Below are 20637 nucleotides of genomic sequence, written 5' to 3'. Positions count from 1 at the left end.
CACAAAAGGAAAATTTTTTTTTTCCTTTCCTGCACTTCTCTTCTGTTTTCATGACTTTGGGACACCTCAAAACACTTTGCAGCCATTGAAGGACTTTGGGAAGTCAGATGTTGTAGTAGAAAATACAATGGTTCTATTTTCTGCATAGCAAGCTGCCGCAAAACAGGAGTTCAATAAATGACCAGAGAATTTGATCGATCAATATTAGTGAAGGCCAGGCAATTCAAACAGTGCTGAGAGAGCTATTGCAACTGTCTGAGCGAACAGACATATCGGTTTAACATCTTGTCCCAAAGACAGTGCAGTGTCACTGATAGCACTGCAAACTGTACTGTTACTTCAGGCTGGATGTTGTGCTTAAATTTCTGCAGTGAAATCTGAGCCAGTAGCCTTCTGATGTGGAGGCAGGACAGCTGTCCACTAAGCCTCAGCCATAAAAAAACTCCAACTAGGGTACTCTCCTGTCCTCCAGACCTTGAGATTACTAGCCCTGTAATATAATCAGCAACTCCAGCAGAAATAAGCTCAGGTCAACACAAACAAATCTCCAGTGGGCGGCACGGTGGCACAGTGGTTAGCACTGTTGCCTCACAGCGCCAGAGACCCGGGTTCAATTCCCGCCTCAGGCGACTGACTGTGTGGAGTTTGCACGTTCTCCCTGTGTCTGTGTGGGTTTCCTCCGGATGCTCCAGTTTCCTCCCACAGTCCAAAAATGTGCAGGTTAGGTGAATTGGCCATGCTAAATTGCCCGTAGTGTTAGGTGAAGGGGTAAATGTAGGGGAATGGGTCTGGGTGGGTTGCGCTGCGGCAGGTCGGTGTGGACTTGTTGGGCCGAAGGGCCTGTTTCCACACCGTAAGTAATCTAATCTTTACCAAGTATAAGGGTGAAATGAGTTTCACACAGACTCAGCTTAGTTTGTTACGAACAACTGGAGAAAGTGCACTGATTCTCCTGTCCCACTACTCCCAGGGTCACCACAAACCTGAATGATTTAATCAAAGTGTGCAAAGTTTAGCAGTCTGTTTTCCAGTTTATAGAAAACACTGGTGCCACTATTTAAGAAAGGTGGTAAGGACAAGCCAGGGAGCTATAGACCAGTGAGCTTGACATCGGTGGTGGGCAAGTTGTTGGAGGGAATCCTGAGGGACAGGATGTACATGTGTTTGGAAAGACAAGGATTCGTTAGGGATAGTTAATATGGCTTTGTGTGTGGGAAATCATGTCTCACAAACTTGACTGAGTTTTTTGAAGTAACAAAGAGGATTGATGAGGGCAGAGCAGGAGATGTGATCTATATGGACTTCAGTAAGACATTCAACAAAGTTCCCCATGGGATACTGGTTAGCAATATTAGATCTCATGGAATACAGGGAGAACTAGCCATTTGGATACAGAACTGGCTCAAAGGTAGAAGACAAAGGTAGTGGTGGAGGGTTGTTTTTCAGACTGGAGGCCTTTGACCGGTGGAGTGCCATAAGGATCAATGTTGGGTCCACTACTTTTCATCATTTATATAAATGATTTGGATTTGAGCATAAGAGGTATGGTTAGTAAGTTTGCAGATGACACCAAAGTTGGATGTGTAGTGGACAGCAAACAAGATTACCTCAGATTACAACGGTATCTTGATCAGATGGGCCAATGGGCTGAGAAGTGGTAGATGGAGTGTAATTTAGATAAATATGAGGTGCGGCATTATGGGAAAGCAAATCTTAGCAGGACTTATAACACTTGATGGTAAGGTCCTTGGGAGTGTTGCTGAACAAAGAGACCTTGGAGTGCAGGTTCATAACTCCTTGAAAGTGGAGTCGCAGGTAGGTAGGATAGTGAAGAAGGCGTTTGGTATGCTTTCTTTTATTGGTCAGAGTATTAAGTACAGGAGTTGGGAGGTCATGTTGTGGCTGTACAGGACATTGGGTTAGGCCACTGTTAGAATATTGCATGCAATTCTGGTCTCCTTCCTATCGGAAAGATGTTGTGAAACTTGAAAGGGTTCAGAAAAGATTTACAAGGATGTTGCCAGGGTTGGAGGGTTTGAGCTATAGGGAGAGGCTGAACAGGCTGGGGCTTTTTTCCTGGAGCGTTGAAGGCTAAGAGGTGACCTTATAGAAGTTTACAAAATCATGAGGGGCATGGATAGGATAAATAAACAAAGTATTTTCCCTGGGATGGGGGAGTCTAGAACTATAGGACATAGGTTTAGGGTGAGAGGGGAAAGATATAAAATAGACCTAAAGGGCAAAATTTTCACACAGAGACTGGGTACGTGTATGGAATGAGCTGCCAGAGGAAGTGGTGGAGGCTGGTACAATTGCAACATTTTAAAGGCATCTGGATAGTTATATGAATAGACTGGAGGGTCAACATCCGGGAATTCCCTCCCCAGCATTATTGTTGGTCAACCTACAGAAAACGCACTGCAGCAGTTCAAGAAGGCAGCTCATCCCCACCTTTTCAAGGGGCAACTAGGGACAAGCAAGAAATGCTGGCTTGTTTGCTGTCCACTACACATCCAACTTTGGTGTCATCTGCAAACTTACTAACCATACCTCTTATGCTCACATCCAAATCATTTATATAAATGATGAAAAGTAGTGGACCCAACATCGATCCGTATGGCACTCCACCGGTCCAAGGCCTCCAGTCTGAGGTTTGGAGGGATATGGGCCGGGTGCTGGGAGGTGGGACTAGATTGGGTTGGGATATCTGGTCGGCACTGACAAGTTGGACCGAAGGGTCTGTTTCCATGCTGTACATCTCCACGACTCTATGACTAAACCAGGTTTGTGTACTTTACAAGAACTGCAATTTATTACAAATAACTTTTAGCCTCAGATAAATGAAATTATGAGCGCTCAACATATGACAATTGAAATTCTAACCCACTTTTTAAACCCTAACACAAAAACATACAGACACAAACAAACGATATTGGTTTACTGGTGGAGGAATAAACACTGAGGAACACAATAGCACAGAATTGATGAGATGTTCCTTTTGCTTCCCAAGACGACCTACAATCTCCTTCTCCAGATTTTTTTCAGTTCTTCGCAGAATGCAAAGGGTAACTGACAGTGTATAAAATCTCTTAGCTACTGGTGAAAGACAACAGGAAGGGGAATCTAACTGGCATTTCTCAAGCTTCAGTTACTTTTGCTGCAGAGAGATAAGAGTCGCAGGATCTTCTCCTTCAGAAGTCCTCTTTTAATTCATTTATGGAATGTCAGTATTGCTGGCTGGGCCAGCATTTCTTGCTTGTCCCTAGTTGCCCCTTGAAAAGGTGGGGATGAGCTGCCTTCTTGAACTGCTGCAGTGCGTTTTCTGTAGGTTGACCAACAATGATGCTGGGGAGGGAATTCCCGGATGTTGATCCAGCAACATTGAAGGAATGGTGATATATTTTCAAGGCAGGATGGTGGGTGGCTTGGATGGAAACTTGCAGGGGATGGTGTTCCCATGTATCTGCTGCCTTTCTCCTTCTAGATCCAAGTCCAGTGGCTTCTGTCCCTCAGTCATAAACACTCAAGCTGTTTACTTGCCCAGAAGCCAATCAGAGAGTCATCAGGCAGATGACTTCCAGCATCTACCACTGATCACAACTGCACAAACCAATCAGCAATTTGTTGCTGGACGAATCTTACTCTGCACACACATCCAGGTGCCATTGCATCTTATGTCTCCTCCTACCAATTTGTTTCAGCAATATTCGTTGAAGGAAGAATATAAGGCCACAACTCACAATCAGTTCCAGTAACCTGTTTTGAAAAATGCGGTAATTTTTCCTTCCCAGTCCTTGACTTTTAAAATAGTTCTTTCCTACCTCAGTCGACAATCAAAAGAAAGATTAAAAAGATGTAGACTTACAAGTTGAAAATGGGTCTATGTTCCACCAAGGCTCTGGATTAGAGGTGCTGGAAAAGCACAGCAGTTCAGGCAGCATCCGAGGAGCAGTATGTCCCACCAAGATGTAACTATTCTTTCACAGTTAACATTAGAAATTCCTCTCAGACTGTTAATATTAACAATTAGTTCACAGACTGAGATGGAATCTCTACATGTACATAATTGGAACAAACCCAAGCCATTTTATATTGCCCTGATGGATAAGTTATAAGATCAAATTGCCTCTTCTTGGCTTGTATTGCCCAAAGATTATCCAAGACAATAATATTATTCAGGAGAAAGTGAGGTCTGCAGATGCTGGAGATCAAAGTTGAAACTTTATTGCTGGAACAGCACAGCAGGTCAGGCAGCATCCAGGGAACAGGAGATTCGACGTTTCGGGCACAGGCCCTTCTTCAGGAAAATTCCTGAAGAAGGGCCTGTGCCCGAAACGTCAAATCTCCTGTTCCCTGGATGCTGCCTGACCTGCTGTGCTGTACCAGCAATAAAGTTTCAACAATAATATTATTCAATAAGGCGAACTGAGAGGAACTATTCCCTTTGATCCTGTGAGCGGAGAACAAGGCTTTTTCCACAACCTTAAAGTTAGAGCTAAGCCATTTATAAATGAAGCATTTCCCACAAGCAGAGATTGTAATCCAGAACCCTTTATCTTAAATGGCCATGTGTGCGGGGAGATCAATTACAGCTTTCAAGACAGAGATTGTCAGATTTTAGTTGAGGCGATACTGAGTGATATGAAGCAAAAAGATTGAAAATGGAGTTGGCATACTGATTACCCACAATCTATTAGAATGATGGAACGAGTTCACAGAGCTTAGTGACCTCCTAATCTTAGGTACTTATGTCTGAAGCACAATAGCTAAAGGTTCATCAAATAAGTATCTGACCGTCTGATTTTATCCTCTCTAGAAACCCAAATGAGCATCATGTGCAGAAAAGAAAATGGCCACCTTTCACCACCACTGACCAGAAGTTCATTGACCTTAATTTGGAGCCTATCAAGGTCAATAAGGGTCTACGAGTTCAGATGTGTGCCTTCTGGAATCAGTTCCTCCCCAAGCTCCTCAATGCCACAGGTAATGCTTTTCCCTCCTTAGTACAACAGGATTCTAATCCGCACCGAAGCCTAAAGCCTGTGTGTTCCATCGATCCTATCTCCTTGCTTGTCCCTTGTCAAAGACACTGAATGAGCCTGGTTTTGTACCTTGCCTGCCTGCCTCTGTCATGGGCGATCTCTACAAGCTCAGTGATCCCCTTGTGTTCAAACAGGCAGCAGTGGGCAAGGAAAATTCAATTTTATCCCTCTCTGACAAGAGTAAGTTACCGTTTAATTCAGTAATGACATGTGCCCACATTGGCCCAGCTCTCACTCAGCACAGTCCGGGATCCAAGTCTGGGACCTTCCAATGGGACTCAGTTCCACACTGTGTAGGATGATTACCACTAGAACCTGTGTATCTATACAGTGGGTAATGCATTCCTGTGTATGCTAGTGAATGATGTGGAAGGAGCCTGATATTTACTATAATGGGATTCAGGAGTCCAGATTTACCTCAGAGCTTTGGAGTTGGGTGTTTCCAGCTCATGCACCATTTGAAAGTAGGACGATAGCACAGCACAGAAGACCATGTAGCCCATCAGTCTGTGCTGATTCTTTGAAAGAACTCTAATTAATCCCAACCTGCGCTACTGTCTCTCCATGGTCCAGTATTTTTTTATTCCAAATAATAATCGATTCCCTTTTGAAATTTCCAATTGGACCTGCTTTTACTAATTTTTCAGGCAGATCATAACAACATGTTAGGCTAAAAGAGAGAAGGAAGTGAGGGTTGCCCTTGGCAACTACCTTTTGTGGGATAGGGGCTTGGAATTTGGAGGAAAAAGAGACAGCTGATTAATGAGAAGACATTCCTTTAAACTTAAATTTTTTAATTTATTTCTCCTAACTATATAATTTTGCTTTTGTTTATATTTTGAGTTAATTTAATAATTGTTCCCTTTTTGTTTTAGCCTGTGATGGAGAACTTTCTAGCAACAGAACACCTAGTTTGAAAGGGAATGGTTTCTGTGTTGGTTTATTGACCCTTCTCTATTTCTTTCTCAACTAACCAAGATGCATTAATGTCTGCCCTGACATCAGAAAGGCATTGCATGATTAACACTGAAAAAGAGAAACTGTTTATTAGGAGTTTGGAAAAGATTCAGAATCAGTGATACTCGAATTACAGATGGGGAGGGGTTAATTCGGGACTCAGTTCATTCTTTAGCCTTGGTCTGATGGTGAGTTGAGTTGGTAGAGGAAGGTGGGGAGCTCTTTATACAACTATCGCCCCACTTTAGAACGAGGAACAAGATAATAAGCAAACACAAAATTTAAAGCTGTAAGGCTTTATGAGTTTAGAGCTGAAAAATGTGTTGCTGGAAAAGCGCAGCAGGTCAGGCAGCATCCAAGGAGCAGGAGAATCGACGTTTCGGGCATAAGCCCTTCTTCAGGAATGAGGAGGGTGTGCCAAGCAGGCTAAGATAAAAGGTAGGGAGGAGGGACTTGGGGGAGGGGCGTTGGGAATGTGATAGGTGGAAGGAGGTCAAGATGAGGGTGATAGGCCAGAGAGGGGGTGGGGGCGGAGAGGTCGGGAAGAAGATTGCAGGTCAAGAGGGCGGTGCTGAGTCCGAGGGTTGGGACTGAGATAAGGTGGGGGGAGGGGAGATGAGAAAACTGGAGAAATCTTCATTCATCCCTTGTGGTTGGAGGGTTCCTAGGTGGAAGATGAGGTGCTCTTCTTCCAGGCGTCGTGTTGCCATGGTCTGGCGATGGAGGAGGCCAAGGACCTGCATGTCCTTGGCGGAGTGGGAGGGGGAGTTCAAGTGTTCAGCCACGGAGCAATTGGGTTGGTTGGGCCGGGTGTCCCAGAGGTGTTCTCTGAAACGTTCCGCAAGTAGGCGGCCTGTCTCCCCAATATAGAGGAGGCCACATCGGGTGCAGCGGATGCAGTAAATGCAGTGTGTGGAGGTGCAGGTGAATTTGTGATGGATATGGAAGGATCCCTTGGGGCCTTGGAGGGAGGTGTGGGCACAAGTTTTGCATTTCTTGCGGTTGCAGGGGAAGGTGCCGGGAGTGGAGATTGGGTTGGTGGTGGATGTGGACCTGATGAGGGAGTCGCGGAGGGAGTGGTCTTTCCGGAACGCTGATAGGGGAGGGGAGGGAAATATATCCTTGGTGGTGGGGTCCATGGCCAGACCATGGCAACACGACGCCTGGAGGAAGAGCACCTTATCTTCCGACCTCTCTGCTCCCACCCCCTCTCCGGCCTATCACTCTCACCTTAACCTCCTTCCACCTATCGCGTTCTCAACGCCCCTCCCCCAACTCCCTCCTCCCTACCTTTTATCTTAGCCTGCTTGGCACACCCTCCTCATTCCTGAAGAAGGGTTTATGCCTGAAACGTCAATTCTGCTGCTCCTTGGATGATGCCTGACCTGTTGCGCTTTTCCAGCAACACATTTTTCAGCTCTGATATCCAGCATCTGCAGTCCTCACTTCCTCCTTTATGAGTTTAGAGTCAAGAAACATTAGGGACATTTAAGCGACTGCTGGACACACACATAGATGGCAGTAAATTGAGATGTGTGTAGGTTAGGTTGATCTTAGATTAAGATAAATGCTTGGCACAACATCATGGGCCGAAGGGCCTGTACTGTTCTATGTTCTAAGGCCTGCTCGTCTGAGTTTTCCAAAAGCTTTTGGGATTGTTTCTGATTACCTTCTGAAAAAGGCAAATATGTAATTTCAGTGAAATTTCCCCATCCCTTTCAGGCAGCTTTTATGATCTGATGAGGCCTTGAGTGCATTGGCCGTACCTCACTGATCTTCAAAGGGCAGTCAAAACTAAAGATCTACATTTTCTTTTGCAATTCTGCACTCCTAGCTGCAACACTCAGCCTCTCCTCAATAGCCTTCCTTCCACTAGACTGGTCTCCACTCTCTAGTCAAGTCAGTCACTGGCTATACTGGAACCTCTTGGGCCTAACCGATCAGCTTTAAATCAAACTCCCAGATGGAGTGCTTTCTTGTGATCTGTGGAAGGCCATTGAGAATTGTCTCCTCAGCACTGCTGTAATGTGAGCAGAAGATCCAAGGAAAACCATTCACTGAGATAATTGGGCCTTGCGGTTGGGAGTCTGGGTAGCCACTCCCTGATTGTGATATCAGGGGGAACATCAGTCTTTTGTCCTATCCCAGAGGGCAATTCCAGCACTGGCCTGGCACTAGATTCACTTTCCTGGTTGGAAGTAGTATATTGGAGTGAGGAAGGCAGTAGAGAGTCAAAGGAAGAAAGGAGAACCTTGATGATCTACCGTGGACCTTGGCTTGAGGATGGTTCCTCAGTCTTGCTCAGCGAGTTACCCAGCAGGAAGTGAGTTACAACAGGGATGATCTCAAGGTGTAGAAAAACAAAGTGAGTCAGAATCAAACCACCAAAGAAACTCCTGCTAAACCCGCTGCACTTAATCTTTTCAATCTGTGTAAAATTTGCTCAAACACTTAACTGAAAGCAAGCTATTTGATTTTGTAAATTGCTTTTTTAGCTACTTCAGAAAGCAATATATCAAAACATTTCTGTGGCACATTTACCTGAAACATTGAAATATGTCCCAAACTAAGTTTAGACCCTGAGGGAATGAGCTGCTTCTCAGAATAGTTTGACGTTTGACCTTTAACCAGTCGTCTTAAGTCGAAGTTGCTTTGCTGCTTATGAAGTTTCACACATAGCTAACTTCTATCAGTGTGGTTTGTGGCACCAAATTCTACCCTTCCAAAATTGAGAGTGCACGTGTGTTACCTGCCCCTACCTACTGCCTGCATTGTGTAGTTCTGTGTCAGTCAGTGTCAGGCCCTGTCTCTCTCTGTCACTCTCACATGTCAGTCAGGGTTCAAGATGAAATTAGTTGATGCACAATCGGACCAATTGAATCACTTGGGACACCAAATGCTGCAGCTACCACGCAGAGTCAAAACATGCCTGGTTTGGAAAACGCAAATTTCCCACTGGAATGTTTCTTAATGGCCTGATTTCCTTATATGTTCTGTACAATTGCTGTCCTTTGGCATTTAGCTGGGAGACACCTGTGGTGGGGTTTGTGAGACCTGTTGAAACATAGTTTTCTGACATATTGCGCCACCTTAAACGTTTGAGTGAGTGATCATTGAGAAAGTGGCAACCAAAATACTCCTGTGACCCAGGAATTGTTCTAATGCCAAAGTAAACATATCAATAGCTTGCTGCTCGTAAGTAATTTACTGAATGATAGAATCTTAAGAGCACAAATGGAGGCCATTCAGCCCATCGTGTCTAATTAAGTTATTTCGAAAAAGTGATTAAATTTATTCCACCCCTGTTCTTTTGCTTCTGTTCTATACATTTTTTTTTTCTTTTTAAGTATTTATGTAATACCTCTTTGAAAGTTGCTAGTGAATCTACTTCCACTGCCCTTTCAAACTGCACTTCCAGGTCATCCAACTTAGTCCACAAATGGAACAAATTTGTCTTCCTTTAAATTCATTGCTCTGGATACTGACCTTCCTCTCAGTGAAAACGTTTTCTCCCACTCTGTCGAAAGCCTTCGTAACTTTGAATACCTCTATCAAATCTACCTTACATCTTCTTTACCACATGGGGAACAATCCCCAGCTCTTATTCCAAGTCTTATCATGTGACTTTATCAAAACTTTTCTCAGTGTCACTCTATGAACTTGCAGTGAACCAGGTAGATTCAGCAACACCCTCACGGAACGCCAGAGTTTAAAAATAAGTCCGTCAAACATTAACAAACCCAAACCCGTAAGGTGTTTGTCTGTCAACTGGACACATTGGTTCTGCTGTCATCAACTTAACTTGGAAAAATTGAACACGTTAAAATTACGACAAAAATAAATTGTAGCACATTTTGTGTGTGTAAGTATGATTAATAACATTCTTAACATTCTTAACAAATGAAAGAAGCCAAAAGAACAATATGCTGTAGAGCAACTTATTTCATTTATGGCATACATGATTTACAGTAGAAACCAAAATTCCAGTGTCTAAAATTGGTTGACGCCCAAGCGTATCCTGGAGGCAAATTACCTTGCAAACAGTTGTATTTCTTTAAATACACTGTATATCTGGGAAGCAAACTAGTATGATGCTAAAACAGTAAAATTCCTAATTCTCTACGAGTCTATGACTCTATTCGACTGGTGCAATTGGAGATACATAAAGCAGAGAAGTATAAGAGATGTAAGTTAGTTTATTTTTTTAATTGTTAAGCTTTTAGTTCCATAGGTGTATCAGTGGAAAGGGATCAACAATGAAAAATAACCTCAGACACAAGTGAGATTGGAAGAATGTTTTCATGTACTGTTACTAGAATGGGAAATGCTTTGCAACAGGAAATAGTAGAGGAAGGTTGTCGTATCCTTTTAAGGGGAAGATCAAAGAATCCTTCAGTGTGGAAGCAGGCCATTCGGCCCATTGAATCCACACCAACTCCTCCAAAGAGCATCCCACCCAGACCTAACCCCCTATCTGATCCCTGTAATCCTGCACTTCCCATGGGTAACCCTCCTAGTCTGCACATTCCTGGGCACTACGGGGTAATTTAACACGGCCAATCCACCCTAACCTGCACATCCCTGGGCACTACGGGGCAACTTAACACGGCCAATCCACACTAACCTGCATACCTTTAGACTGTGGGAGGAAACCGGAGCACTCAGAGTAAACCCACGTAGACACTGGAAGAAAATGCAAGCTCCACACATACAGCGACCCGAGGGTGGATCAAGGTCAGAGGGGAACATACAAGACTATCCATGGAGCAACAAAGTAGTGGGTCTGGATCTCAATGACTCTATGAAACAGCCAGCAGAGATGCTAAGGGCCGAATGTTATCTTCTACACTTTAAATCTCCTCACAGGCCTCTATATCACCCATGTTTTAGGCTTCAAGAAATGCCGTAATAAGTGACACGCTTGCTTCTGTGTTGGAAGTTGACTTGTTTACAGGTTCACATGTCACTGCAATACAAAGGGAGTGAGGGAATTCCCCTTTTTGGATGAGATGCTACGCTGCCCTGCATGGTAGATGGTGAAAGAATCTACTGTGTTATTATGGAGAAGTAAGGAGTTCTCCTCTCAACACGTATCCCTCAACCATTATAAAACCCATCACAGAGGAACCCCAACCGTCCGAAGGACACGGGTGGGGAGTATTTCGTTCGGATAATCGAATTTCGGACAATCGAATGCCGGATAACACAGTTCAGCCAAACATCGGGATCTTGCGATCTTGCCAGATAATCCAATATTCGGATAATCGTAGTTCCTCTGTAATTATGATCTGGTATAATTGTCAAGTTGATGCAAATAAGCCAGCACATTTCTGGCATTAGATCAATAACGCCACTTCAATAGGTATTTCATCAGCTGTAAGCTGCTTTGGAACATCCTGAGGTGGTGATAGATAGTGGGGGAATACAAGCACTTCCTTTCTTTATCACTCTCACAGCAGAATTGTGTTACATTGCTGGAGAAAATCTTCCGAATGAACAGACTCTGCGTTGCTCTCTGTGCTCCCTATCCAGCGTCCATTAAAATGTGTAAGTTCAGAATAAACATGACAATGACTACTGATAACACAACTTCCAAATGGCACAACCTTCCCTGTTCTTGTAGATCAGAATGACTACTCAATCTTGGAACTCTCTCTCTTCATCCCAACTTCCTGTTTCCACAATAGGATGATGAGAAGGAAAATGGAAATACATCCTGCAAGATCACTGAAAGAAAATCAACACAGCGTTCTGAAAATGTTCTTTAAGAAACAATTCTTTGAAGTTTTTGGCTGTAAAGATATCGGAGATGGGCAGGGAAAGAAGCTATTTGAGAATAAGAAAACCATCCAACCAGGTCATGAACACTTGCTTCGCTTTCTGATTAGCCACAAATAAGCAAGGCACTGCAAAGTGGGAGTGTTGTGTGACCAAGTGGTAGGACTATGGGACAGCCTGGAGGAGATCATCTGTTAGAGCTTCCAGAAATGCATCTTGCCAAAGTTGGTAACATGTTGCAATGGAACAGGACAAGAGCCACATGCACCTCGACAGAGGAGGATGATGCACCAAAAGACCATGAACAAAGGGGCCAGAGAAACCCACAAAAGAGATGAACTAATCCCACACCAATTCAGTCTTCCTCCCCCCCACTACCCCTGTCGGATGTAAAACCAATCCAATAGGAACGGCATTTATATATCACCTTGGCACCTTGCAATGCATTTAACAACCAATAAAAGTTCTGAAGTAGAGTCACTTGCAATACAGCGTGATCCCACATGCAATACAGCGTAATCCTCTGCAAATTGACACTCCAAACAGGGACTTCTAGTTGCAAGCTGTGTTCCAGTTTCATTACTGAGCTGTCGGCATGTGGAGAAGGGAACAATAAAACTTGCCCTCCCATATGTTTTTAACCTAACTAATATTATTTCCTCTCAGCCACATAATCTCCTTCCTTCATTTTACAAGTTACAGATCATTGAAGATGAGGATAACTCATTCTGAAAGTGCAAGAGCAGCACGAGCAGATAAGAAATGAGTGATTGTTGACACTTCAGGAAAGAGAAAGCAAGCAATAAGCATATGTCACTGTACCGTGGCCAGGTATCCGGCTGGTCCTCAAGATTCCCAAAATGATAATCGCACTCTCTCATGGAGTAGATGCAGGGCAAAATTAGTAAAATGAAACCTCATAAATGACATGATACATAAAACTCTCACAGAAAACTAACAGGACATCAAAGAGCCATTGGAAATCGAGAGGGGTTGTCCCCAGATGCAAAATGAGGGAAGTACAATGAAGAGTGTGAATTTGGAGAGGTACAAGGTTTGCTTGTCGTCTGCAGAATATGTGGTGATCTGATTAATGAGTTTAAAGGTATTTGAAACAAATGAACTAAAACATCTGGGGAACCATCAATAATAGCAGAATGTTAAATTGTAAATAGGGATTTAAATTAACAATGGCGCACAAATAAAGGAATTTGGAAAAATAGGAGGAGGTTTTTGTAACTGACACACCAGATAAGGTACAATAATCGAAAGATGGGAAGCAGGGATTGATAAACAATGATGGACGTTGTGACAATGTGTCTGTGAGAGACCAGGAGGAATGAATAATTAACTGTATTTTGTGGCATCTCTGACATCTTAAGCTTCTTCATAATGAGTGAATCAATTTCTGAAACATAGTTACTGTTAGCAGGTCACGTTTAGAGATTTAGACTTGGATTTTCCACTGGCCAGTCATTCTTGCACTGTACATAGGAGTTGCACATGGGGACTACTGGGCAATCCTCCTACATCTGGGATACTCCAACATTCTCCATTTAAATTGAAGTATTTGGGGGACTCCAATGAAATTAAGTAAAATAGTTATTCAGGAAGTGTTAGTCTATCAAATATACAGTCAACTCCTAACTATGTACCGTTATGTACCTTGTACCCCCCCAACTACACCTCCCCAAGACCACTTACACTGCCCCCCAGATCCTGAACTGACCCTGCTTTCCTGGCCATCTAACCCCATTCCTCCCTTACCCATCTCTGCATCTGACCCACCCTTTCACGCCTGCTGGAGTGACACTGCAACCAATTATGCCAGGCTGGACCCTAACCAATGTGCCCCACCCCTGCCAGACCAGACCCTGCTGCACAACTCAAACCAACTTGTCAACCACATTCCCAGTTCCCATGAGGACCCAATTTCTCCAACGCACCCCAACCTACTTTAAACACCACCGCACACCTGGCCGCCTTGCACCCTCGTAGCGTTGCCATCTGGCACCCTAACCCCTTCTCACTTGGCACGCTACACACCTGGTACATATTCCTGTCCATCCAGCATTCTACACTTGGCACTGCACCACTACACTTAGTTTAAGTGGTTACCTTTTGATGGGAGATGTTAGGTGGCTGTCAGGGCCTTTGGATTTCAGAACAGGGCAGCCCACAAGGGTATGCCTCCCCCAAAGGTTATGCATCACTAAAGAACTGACTGAATGGAAATACAGCTCTGTGGTTCTGAAGGAGCCCCAGTCAGAATCTCCCTCTCAGAAATGCAGAACTCCTTCCTTCCATGAAAAAGAATGGCTGGAGTGGCAAGCTGTATGAGTTTGCCATTCCTCAGAAAATCCTGCCCTGGAGCTCAAAACTGAAGTCAGCTCCCCAAAGTGTAGTACCTGAGGGAGTGCCACACTGTCACAGATGCCATCTTTCATTTAAGATGCTAAAGCAAGGCCCAGTTTGTCCTTGTGTGTTAATGAAGAAAAAGGGCTTTCTTTCCAATTGCCTCACCAATATTTATCCCTCGTCCAATATCACTAAAAACAAATTACCTAGTCAGTGTCTCAGAGCTGCTTGAGAGAGAAAGAGATCTAAATGCCAACTGGCTATCACAGCTCCAACAACCGAGACGGCAATGAAGGTGATCAATCAATAAAGCAATTATCCATTTGGGGAAATCCCAAGTTCTTGAAAGGCACTACAAAAATTCAAACCTTTTCTTGCTGTTCTGCACCGATTCTGAGCCCCATCTCAAACCTTACGGGTTTGTGGATCTCACGACTTTCCTATTTAAGTTTGATTGAGTTTTTTGAAGAAGGAACGAAGAGGATTGATGAGGGCAGAGCGGTGGGCGTGATCTATATGGACTTCAGTAAGGCATTTGACAAGGTTCCCCATGGGAGACTGATTAGCAAGGTTAGATCTCATGGAATACAGAGAGAACTAGCCATTTGGATACAGAACTGGCTCAAAGGTAGAAGACAGAGGGTGGTGGCGGAGGGTTGCTTTTCAGACTGGAGGCCTGTGACCAGTGCAGTGCCACAAGGATCGGTGCTGATCCACTACTTTTCATCATTTGTATAAATAATTTGGATGTGGACATTGGAGGTATAGTTAGTAAGTTTGCAAATGACACCAAAATTGGAGGTGTAGTGGACAGCAAAGAAGGTTACCTCAGATTACAACGGAATCTTGATCAGTGGGGTAGAGGATGGAATTTAATTTAAATAAATGTGAGATGGTGCATTTTGGAAAAGCAAATCAGGACAGGATTTATACACTTAATGATAAGGTGCTGGGGAGTGTTGCTGAACAAAGAGACCTTGGAGTGCAGGTTCATAGCTCCTTGAAAGCGGAGTCGCAGGTAGATAGGATAGTGAAGAAGGCGTTTGGTATGCTTTCCTTTATTGGACAGAGTATTGAGTACAGGAGTTGGGAGGTCATGATGCAGCCATACAAGACATTGGTTAGGCCACTTTTGGAACATTTATGTGCAATTCTGGTCTCCTTCCATCAAAAGGATGTTGTGAAACTTGAAACGGTCCAGAAAAGATTTACAAGGATGTTGCCAGGGTTGGAGGGTTTGAGCTATAGGGAGAGGTTGAATAGGCGGAGGCTATTTCCCTGGAGTGTCAGAGGCTGAGGGGTGACCTCATAGAGGTTTACAAAATCATGAGGGGCAAGGATAAGGTAAATAGACAAGGGGGAGTCCAGACGGCATAGGTTTCAGGTGAGAGGGGCAAGTTTTAAAAGGGACCTGAGGGGCAACCTTTTCATGCAGAGGGCGATGCATGTAAATAATGAGCTGCCAGAGGAAGTGGTGGAGTCTGGTACAATTACAGCATTTAAAAGGTATCTGGATGGGCATATGAATAGTTAGGGTTTAGAGAGATATGGGCCAAGTGCTGGCAAATCAGACTAGAATAGTTTAGGATATCTGGTCGGCATGAACGAATTAGACCGAAGGGTCTGTTTCCGTACTGTACATCTCTATGAGTCTAAGTGATGATCCCTGAAGGAATTGTCAGATCTGGAACCAGCTACATCTAGTGGAGAGGTGACTAACCATTTCCTACACCGTTCCCAGAGGTGTTAACAAACCTCTCCCCTCACCGAACAGCACTCAGAATTTCCCAGCTGAGGTCAGGTCATTGAAACAACAATGGAAATGTTGCCATGATAGAAGTGAAACTGTCCACCAAGGTACGGAAGTGGAATTTAAATGGCTGGATCTGGAAAACTAGCCACCAGGATACGTGTTCATCAACTAGCCACAAAAAGACATGACCCACTCTCACTAGTATCCTCTCATACAGATGAGGAAGGACACCACTTCGACTGGGACAATACATCAATCCTAGGACAAGCCAAACAGAGACATGCACGAGAATTCCTAGAAGCTTGGCATTCCAACTGGAACTCTATCAACAAACACAGCCACTTGGACCCCATCTACCACCCTCTGAGAAAAAGAACAGGAAATGACATGACCAACCCAAGGAAACCTAAACACATAAATAGAAAGCGGGTCACTAAAACCAGTGCTTCATCCGGACACTCAATGATGTTTCCGAGTATGGTGACAAAACGTCTGAAAACTAACCTTCCAGCTCAGCGAGCAAACCTACATCCATGGCTGGATCAATTAGCGTGGCACAGTGGCACATCAGAATTTCTTATCACTACAGGGAAGAAAAATTCAATTGGACGTCTCAAACCAATGGTGGGGGATCAAAAGTTGACCCCCAATGAACGAAGCACAAAGGTTTGAGGCTATGTTTGTCTCAACCCAGCAGTAAGATGTTGAAGCTAACAGCACAGCCCTGGGAAGCGGGACTTGGGAAGACTAGTCCCTCACTACCAATTCAGCAGCTATCCCAAAGCTGAGGTAGCTATGTGCCATGAACTCTCGCAGCGATGAAGGGGGGAATACCGAACCATTGCTCATGGGTGGAAGGGGTGGCGTGAGCTGGATGTTTTACAGAGACTGACCTTCTTGATCAGATAACACAGACCTATTCAAGGCAGAAGAGGCAGCAATGTAAGTGTAGGAGAGCAGAACCAGTCTTTATTATCCAAGCCCTTACACTTACATCCTGATGTACTCCCGTTCAGTTTTAGATGCTGTTTAAATCAGTATTCTCTTAATACTGGCATTCTCTGTAAGTACAGAACTTTACAATGTTATTTTGAAGGGAGGGATTCAATTGCTGTACTTATTAAGTTTCTTACTCAGAATTATACATTAACCAAAAGAGAGATTTAGATCACAGTGGTGCTCCAAAATTCTGGTAGGAGTTTATCAGAAAGAGACTGCATAGAGACTACTTGTATTCTGTAAGGCCATATGGGTATAAATGTAAAGGGAGAGAAAAAAAGTCAATGCATAAAATCATCAGGACTCATTCTGGTGGCTAGAAAGGTGATGTAGAGTGTTACATCAGTATTTGACAACAATAGCATTAGATTTGATTTCTCTTGATAGCTACAGTTCTCCAAGAACTTTGTATCAATGGTTACCAAGGGGCAGCCTTTTGTCAAAGTTACAGAGAGCAAGGAAGCTGTTAGGATAATGGGTAACAAGTGAAAATGAATGAAGGGAACACAATCAAATTAACAAGTGTTAGGATAGCTCACAGGGTTGGATGGTTGCTGTTGTGCTATGATTCTATGAGTTTGCTCTCACCCCCTTCCTACCAATCCACTGTACCAAAACCTGTTGCTCCCTCTCTTTCACATCTCACACTCTGCACCACTTTGTTGTTTTTCTCTTGCATTCAGTTTCTCTCATTCTCTTGCTCCTTCTTTCACTTAGTTTTTCTCACAGCTGGCATTCTCAAGTTTCATTTATATTTTAATCAAAATTTCAGCAGCTTTCCCTGCACCCTCAAACCATCAAAATACTTTTCATGCAGTATGATTTTTATAAAGGAGCACTCGCTTTGTTAGAAAATTATTTTACTTACGCTATGATTTGTATTTTCATTCTCCTACGGTAAAATTTCTATGTCATTTTGCTTTATTTTGAGTTATGCAATTGTACAAGTTATTTTCTATGTTATATAAACATTTGATTTGATTTTCTGATAAAAAGAACGTACAACAATGTGAACTATTTCCTGCATGTGTAAACATTGTCAATAAAACAAAAGAGCCTGAAAACCCTCTGGGTAATCCTATACACTGACATCCTGGGTTCAGTCTTTCCATCTTTAATAGTGTTTCATGTGGAATTTTATATATAACTTGGGGCAGGGATACAACAGATTTTCCAATGTGTTTCAGGTCTACACAAATCAGATAGAGGGGTGAAACGGTGGCTCAGTGGTTAGCACTGCTGTCTCACAGCGTCAGGGACCTGGGTTCAATTCCAACGTCGGGTGACTGTGTGGAGTTTGCACATTCTCCCAGTGTCTGTGTGGGTTTCCTCCAGGTGCTCTGGTTTCCTCCCACAGTCCAAAGATGTGCAGGTCAGATGAGTCGGCTATGCTACATTGCCTCCGGTATTCAGGGATGTGTAGATTAGGTGCATTAATCAAGGGAAAATGTAGGGTAATGGGTCTGAGTGGGATACTCTTTGGAGGGTTGGTATGGACTTGTTGGGACGAAGGGCCTGTTAATTCATAAAAAGATGTTTAATTCTGTTAGGGGTTAGAGTGAGTTTGAACTGACAGTACTAGAGATAATTGTTGATATCTGCTGGAGAGGATGCACAAATGCTTCAAGAGATTGAGTCATCTCTGATGTCCTCTACACACCCTGACCATGGCTTGCCATAGGGCTGAATGTTGATGAGTAATGCTCCTCAAAGTTAACGCTTCTAACTGAGTGAGAAGCTTATGTTTTAACCTGTTTTCCTAATCAACCTGTTCGGAGGTGTCATTATGGACCTCTGGAGCAGGTGGAACTTGAGCCTGGGGTCTCCCAATTCAGGGATAGGGACCATTCCAGAGCTCTGAGCACAGTATTTAAACTGACATTCAAGTGCTGACTCTGTTGCATCGTCAAAAGATGCCATCTTTTGGTGAGATGTCTAACCTCTCAAGTTGGCATAATTTTTTCCACGGTCTGCATTTCAAAGAGGTATGCTAAGGCCAATGTTTATCCTTCAAGATACAGATTATCTAGTTATTACCATTACTGTGGGAGTTTGCTGTATACAAATTGGAGCCAACATCATAACCATAATGAGACTCCAGACAACGCAATGCTTCCTGGAAAGTGATTTAGGAAGTCCTGAAGTTATGAACGTGCATCTTCCTTTCCCACACATCAAACTGTTCATGGGGTAGTTGATGGAATCACTCATTTACAGCACAAAGATCATTTGGGCTCGACCCAGTTTCCAATTCTTTGTCCAAAGCCCTATAAGATTGCACCTCAGGTACATATCCAGGAAATTTTAAATAAAAGAATTGTGCCTCAAATACAATTGCAAGCAGAGAGTCCCAGACCCTCACTACCACAGGGAAAACTATTCTTCTCATCTTCATATAAGTACTCCAAATACATGGCCTTGGTTTATTCACTTCTTTGCTAAATGAATTCTATCTAATGTGAACAGATTTTGTAAAGTCAAAATCTACAGACAATCGGGGAATCTTGGGAATGCGCAGGGCTGTGAGGATTGACATTTTGATCAGCCAGTAGCAAGGGTCTGGGAGGGGCATTTGAAGGGAGAAGGTCATCCTCTGGAATTTGTGCAGCCAGATTATTTAAAAGGTGCCATCAGCAAGGAGCCTTCAGCACTGAAAAGCCCTCTGAGACATGAAGGGGGAATGTGGGGAGGGATACACTGTGTACAATGCAAGGCACTTTCAGGAAGGAAGAGCATTTACATTTATTCCACTCCCCACCAAACCATGCTCAACCGGGACAATCACACAAGTTTAGGAAATTGTAGGGAGACCAGGACATTTAATGAAAAACCTGGGACATTCCAGTCAAATTGGGACATCTAGTCCTTTCTGTTCACTCTATCCAAGCTTTCCTAATTTCATGCACTTCAATTAATTTTCAACTCACTCTTCCTCTATTCGAACAAAAACACACTTAATCTCTTCTCATTGCTGAAACGCTCCCGTATCTATACTGTACACCTGCCAGTGTGCCCATATCTTTTCTGATTTGTAGCAACCAGAAGTGAATGAGTTCTGTAGTTATGGCCTAAAGCCCCATAGGTCTAACATAACCTCACACCCTACATTCTGTGCCTTGGGCAGTAAAAGGAGAACAAGCTTCCTTAACCACCTGAGGGAGAAAGGAAGAGGTGGTATCTAGAAAATTATCATCCATCAGACTGGATAGAATTAGAGTCATTGGAGATGTACAGCACCCTTCGGTCCAACCCGTCCATGCCGACCAGATATCCCAACCCAACCTATTCCCACCTGCCAGCACCCGGCCTATATCCCTCCAAAACTTTCCTATTCATATAGCCATCCAGATGCATTTTAAATGTTGCAATTGTACCAGCCTCCACCACTTCCTCTGGCAGCTCACTCCATACACGTACCACCCTCTGCGTGAAAAAGTTGCCCCTTAAGTCTGTTTGTTCAGCAACACTCCCCAGGACCTTACCATTACGTGTATAAGTTCTGCTAGGATTTGCTTTCCCAAAATGCAGCACCTCACATTTATCTGAATTAAACTCCATCTGCCACTTCTCAGACCATTGGCCCATCTGATCAAGATGCCAGGTAACAGTCTTTGCTGTCCACTACACCTCCTATTTTGGTGTCATCAGCAAACTTACTAACTATACCTCTTTTACATAAATGATTTAGATTTGAGCATATGATGAAAAGTAGTGGACCCAGCGTCTACGTTTGAGCCAAATCTGTATCCA

The 20637-nt window shown here is 43.6% G+C and overlaps 1 protein-coding gene across 3 annotated transcripts in view; it reads left to right on the top strand.

Annotated features, from left to right (window-relative positions):
• Positions 1–20637, top strand: part of ache (acetylcholinesterase (Yt blood group)) — a 67374-nt gene that overhangs the window by 40604 nt on the left and 6133 nt on the right. For 2 of the 3 annotated variants that reach the window (XM_043683427.2, XM_043683429.2), the window contains exon 4: positions 4817–4983. In XM_043683427.2, the coding sequence (XP_043539362.1) occupies positions 4817–4983 (167 nt within the window). Of the gene's footprint in view, positions 1–4816; positions 4984–5917; positions 6325–20637 lie in introns of those variants that run through there. The other variant, XM_043683432.2, reaches the window with a different exon arrangement.

This window comes from Chiloscyllium plagiosum, unplaced genomic scaffold (genome assembly GCF_037043375.1).
Source record: "Chiloscyllium plagiosum isolate Xiang-an unplaced genomic scaffold, Cpla_swu_hap1 HiC_scaffold_44, whole genome shotgun sequence".
Taxonomy (NCBI): Eukaryota; Metazoa; Chordata; class Chondrichthyes; order Orectolobiformes; family Hemiscylliidae; genus Chiloscyllium; species Chiloscyllium plagiosum.
Note: the sequence above shows the minus strand (reverse complement) of the source record. Positions and strands in the feature narration are given on the sequence as shown.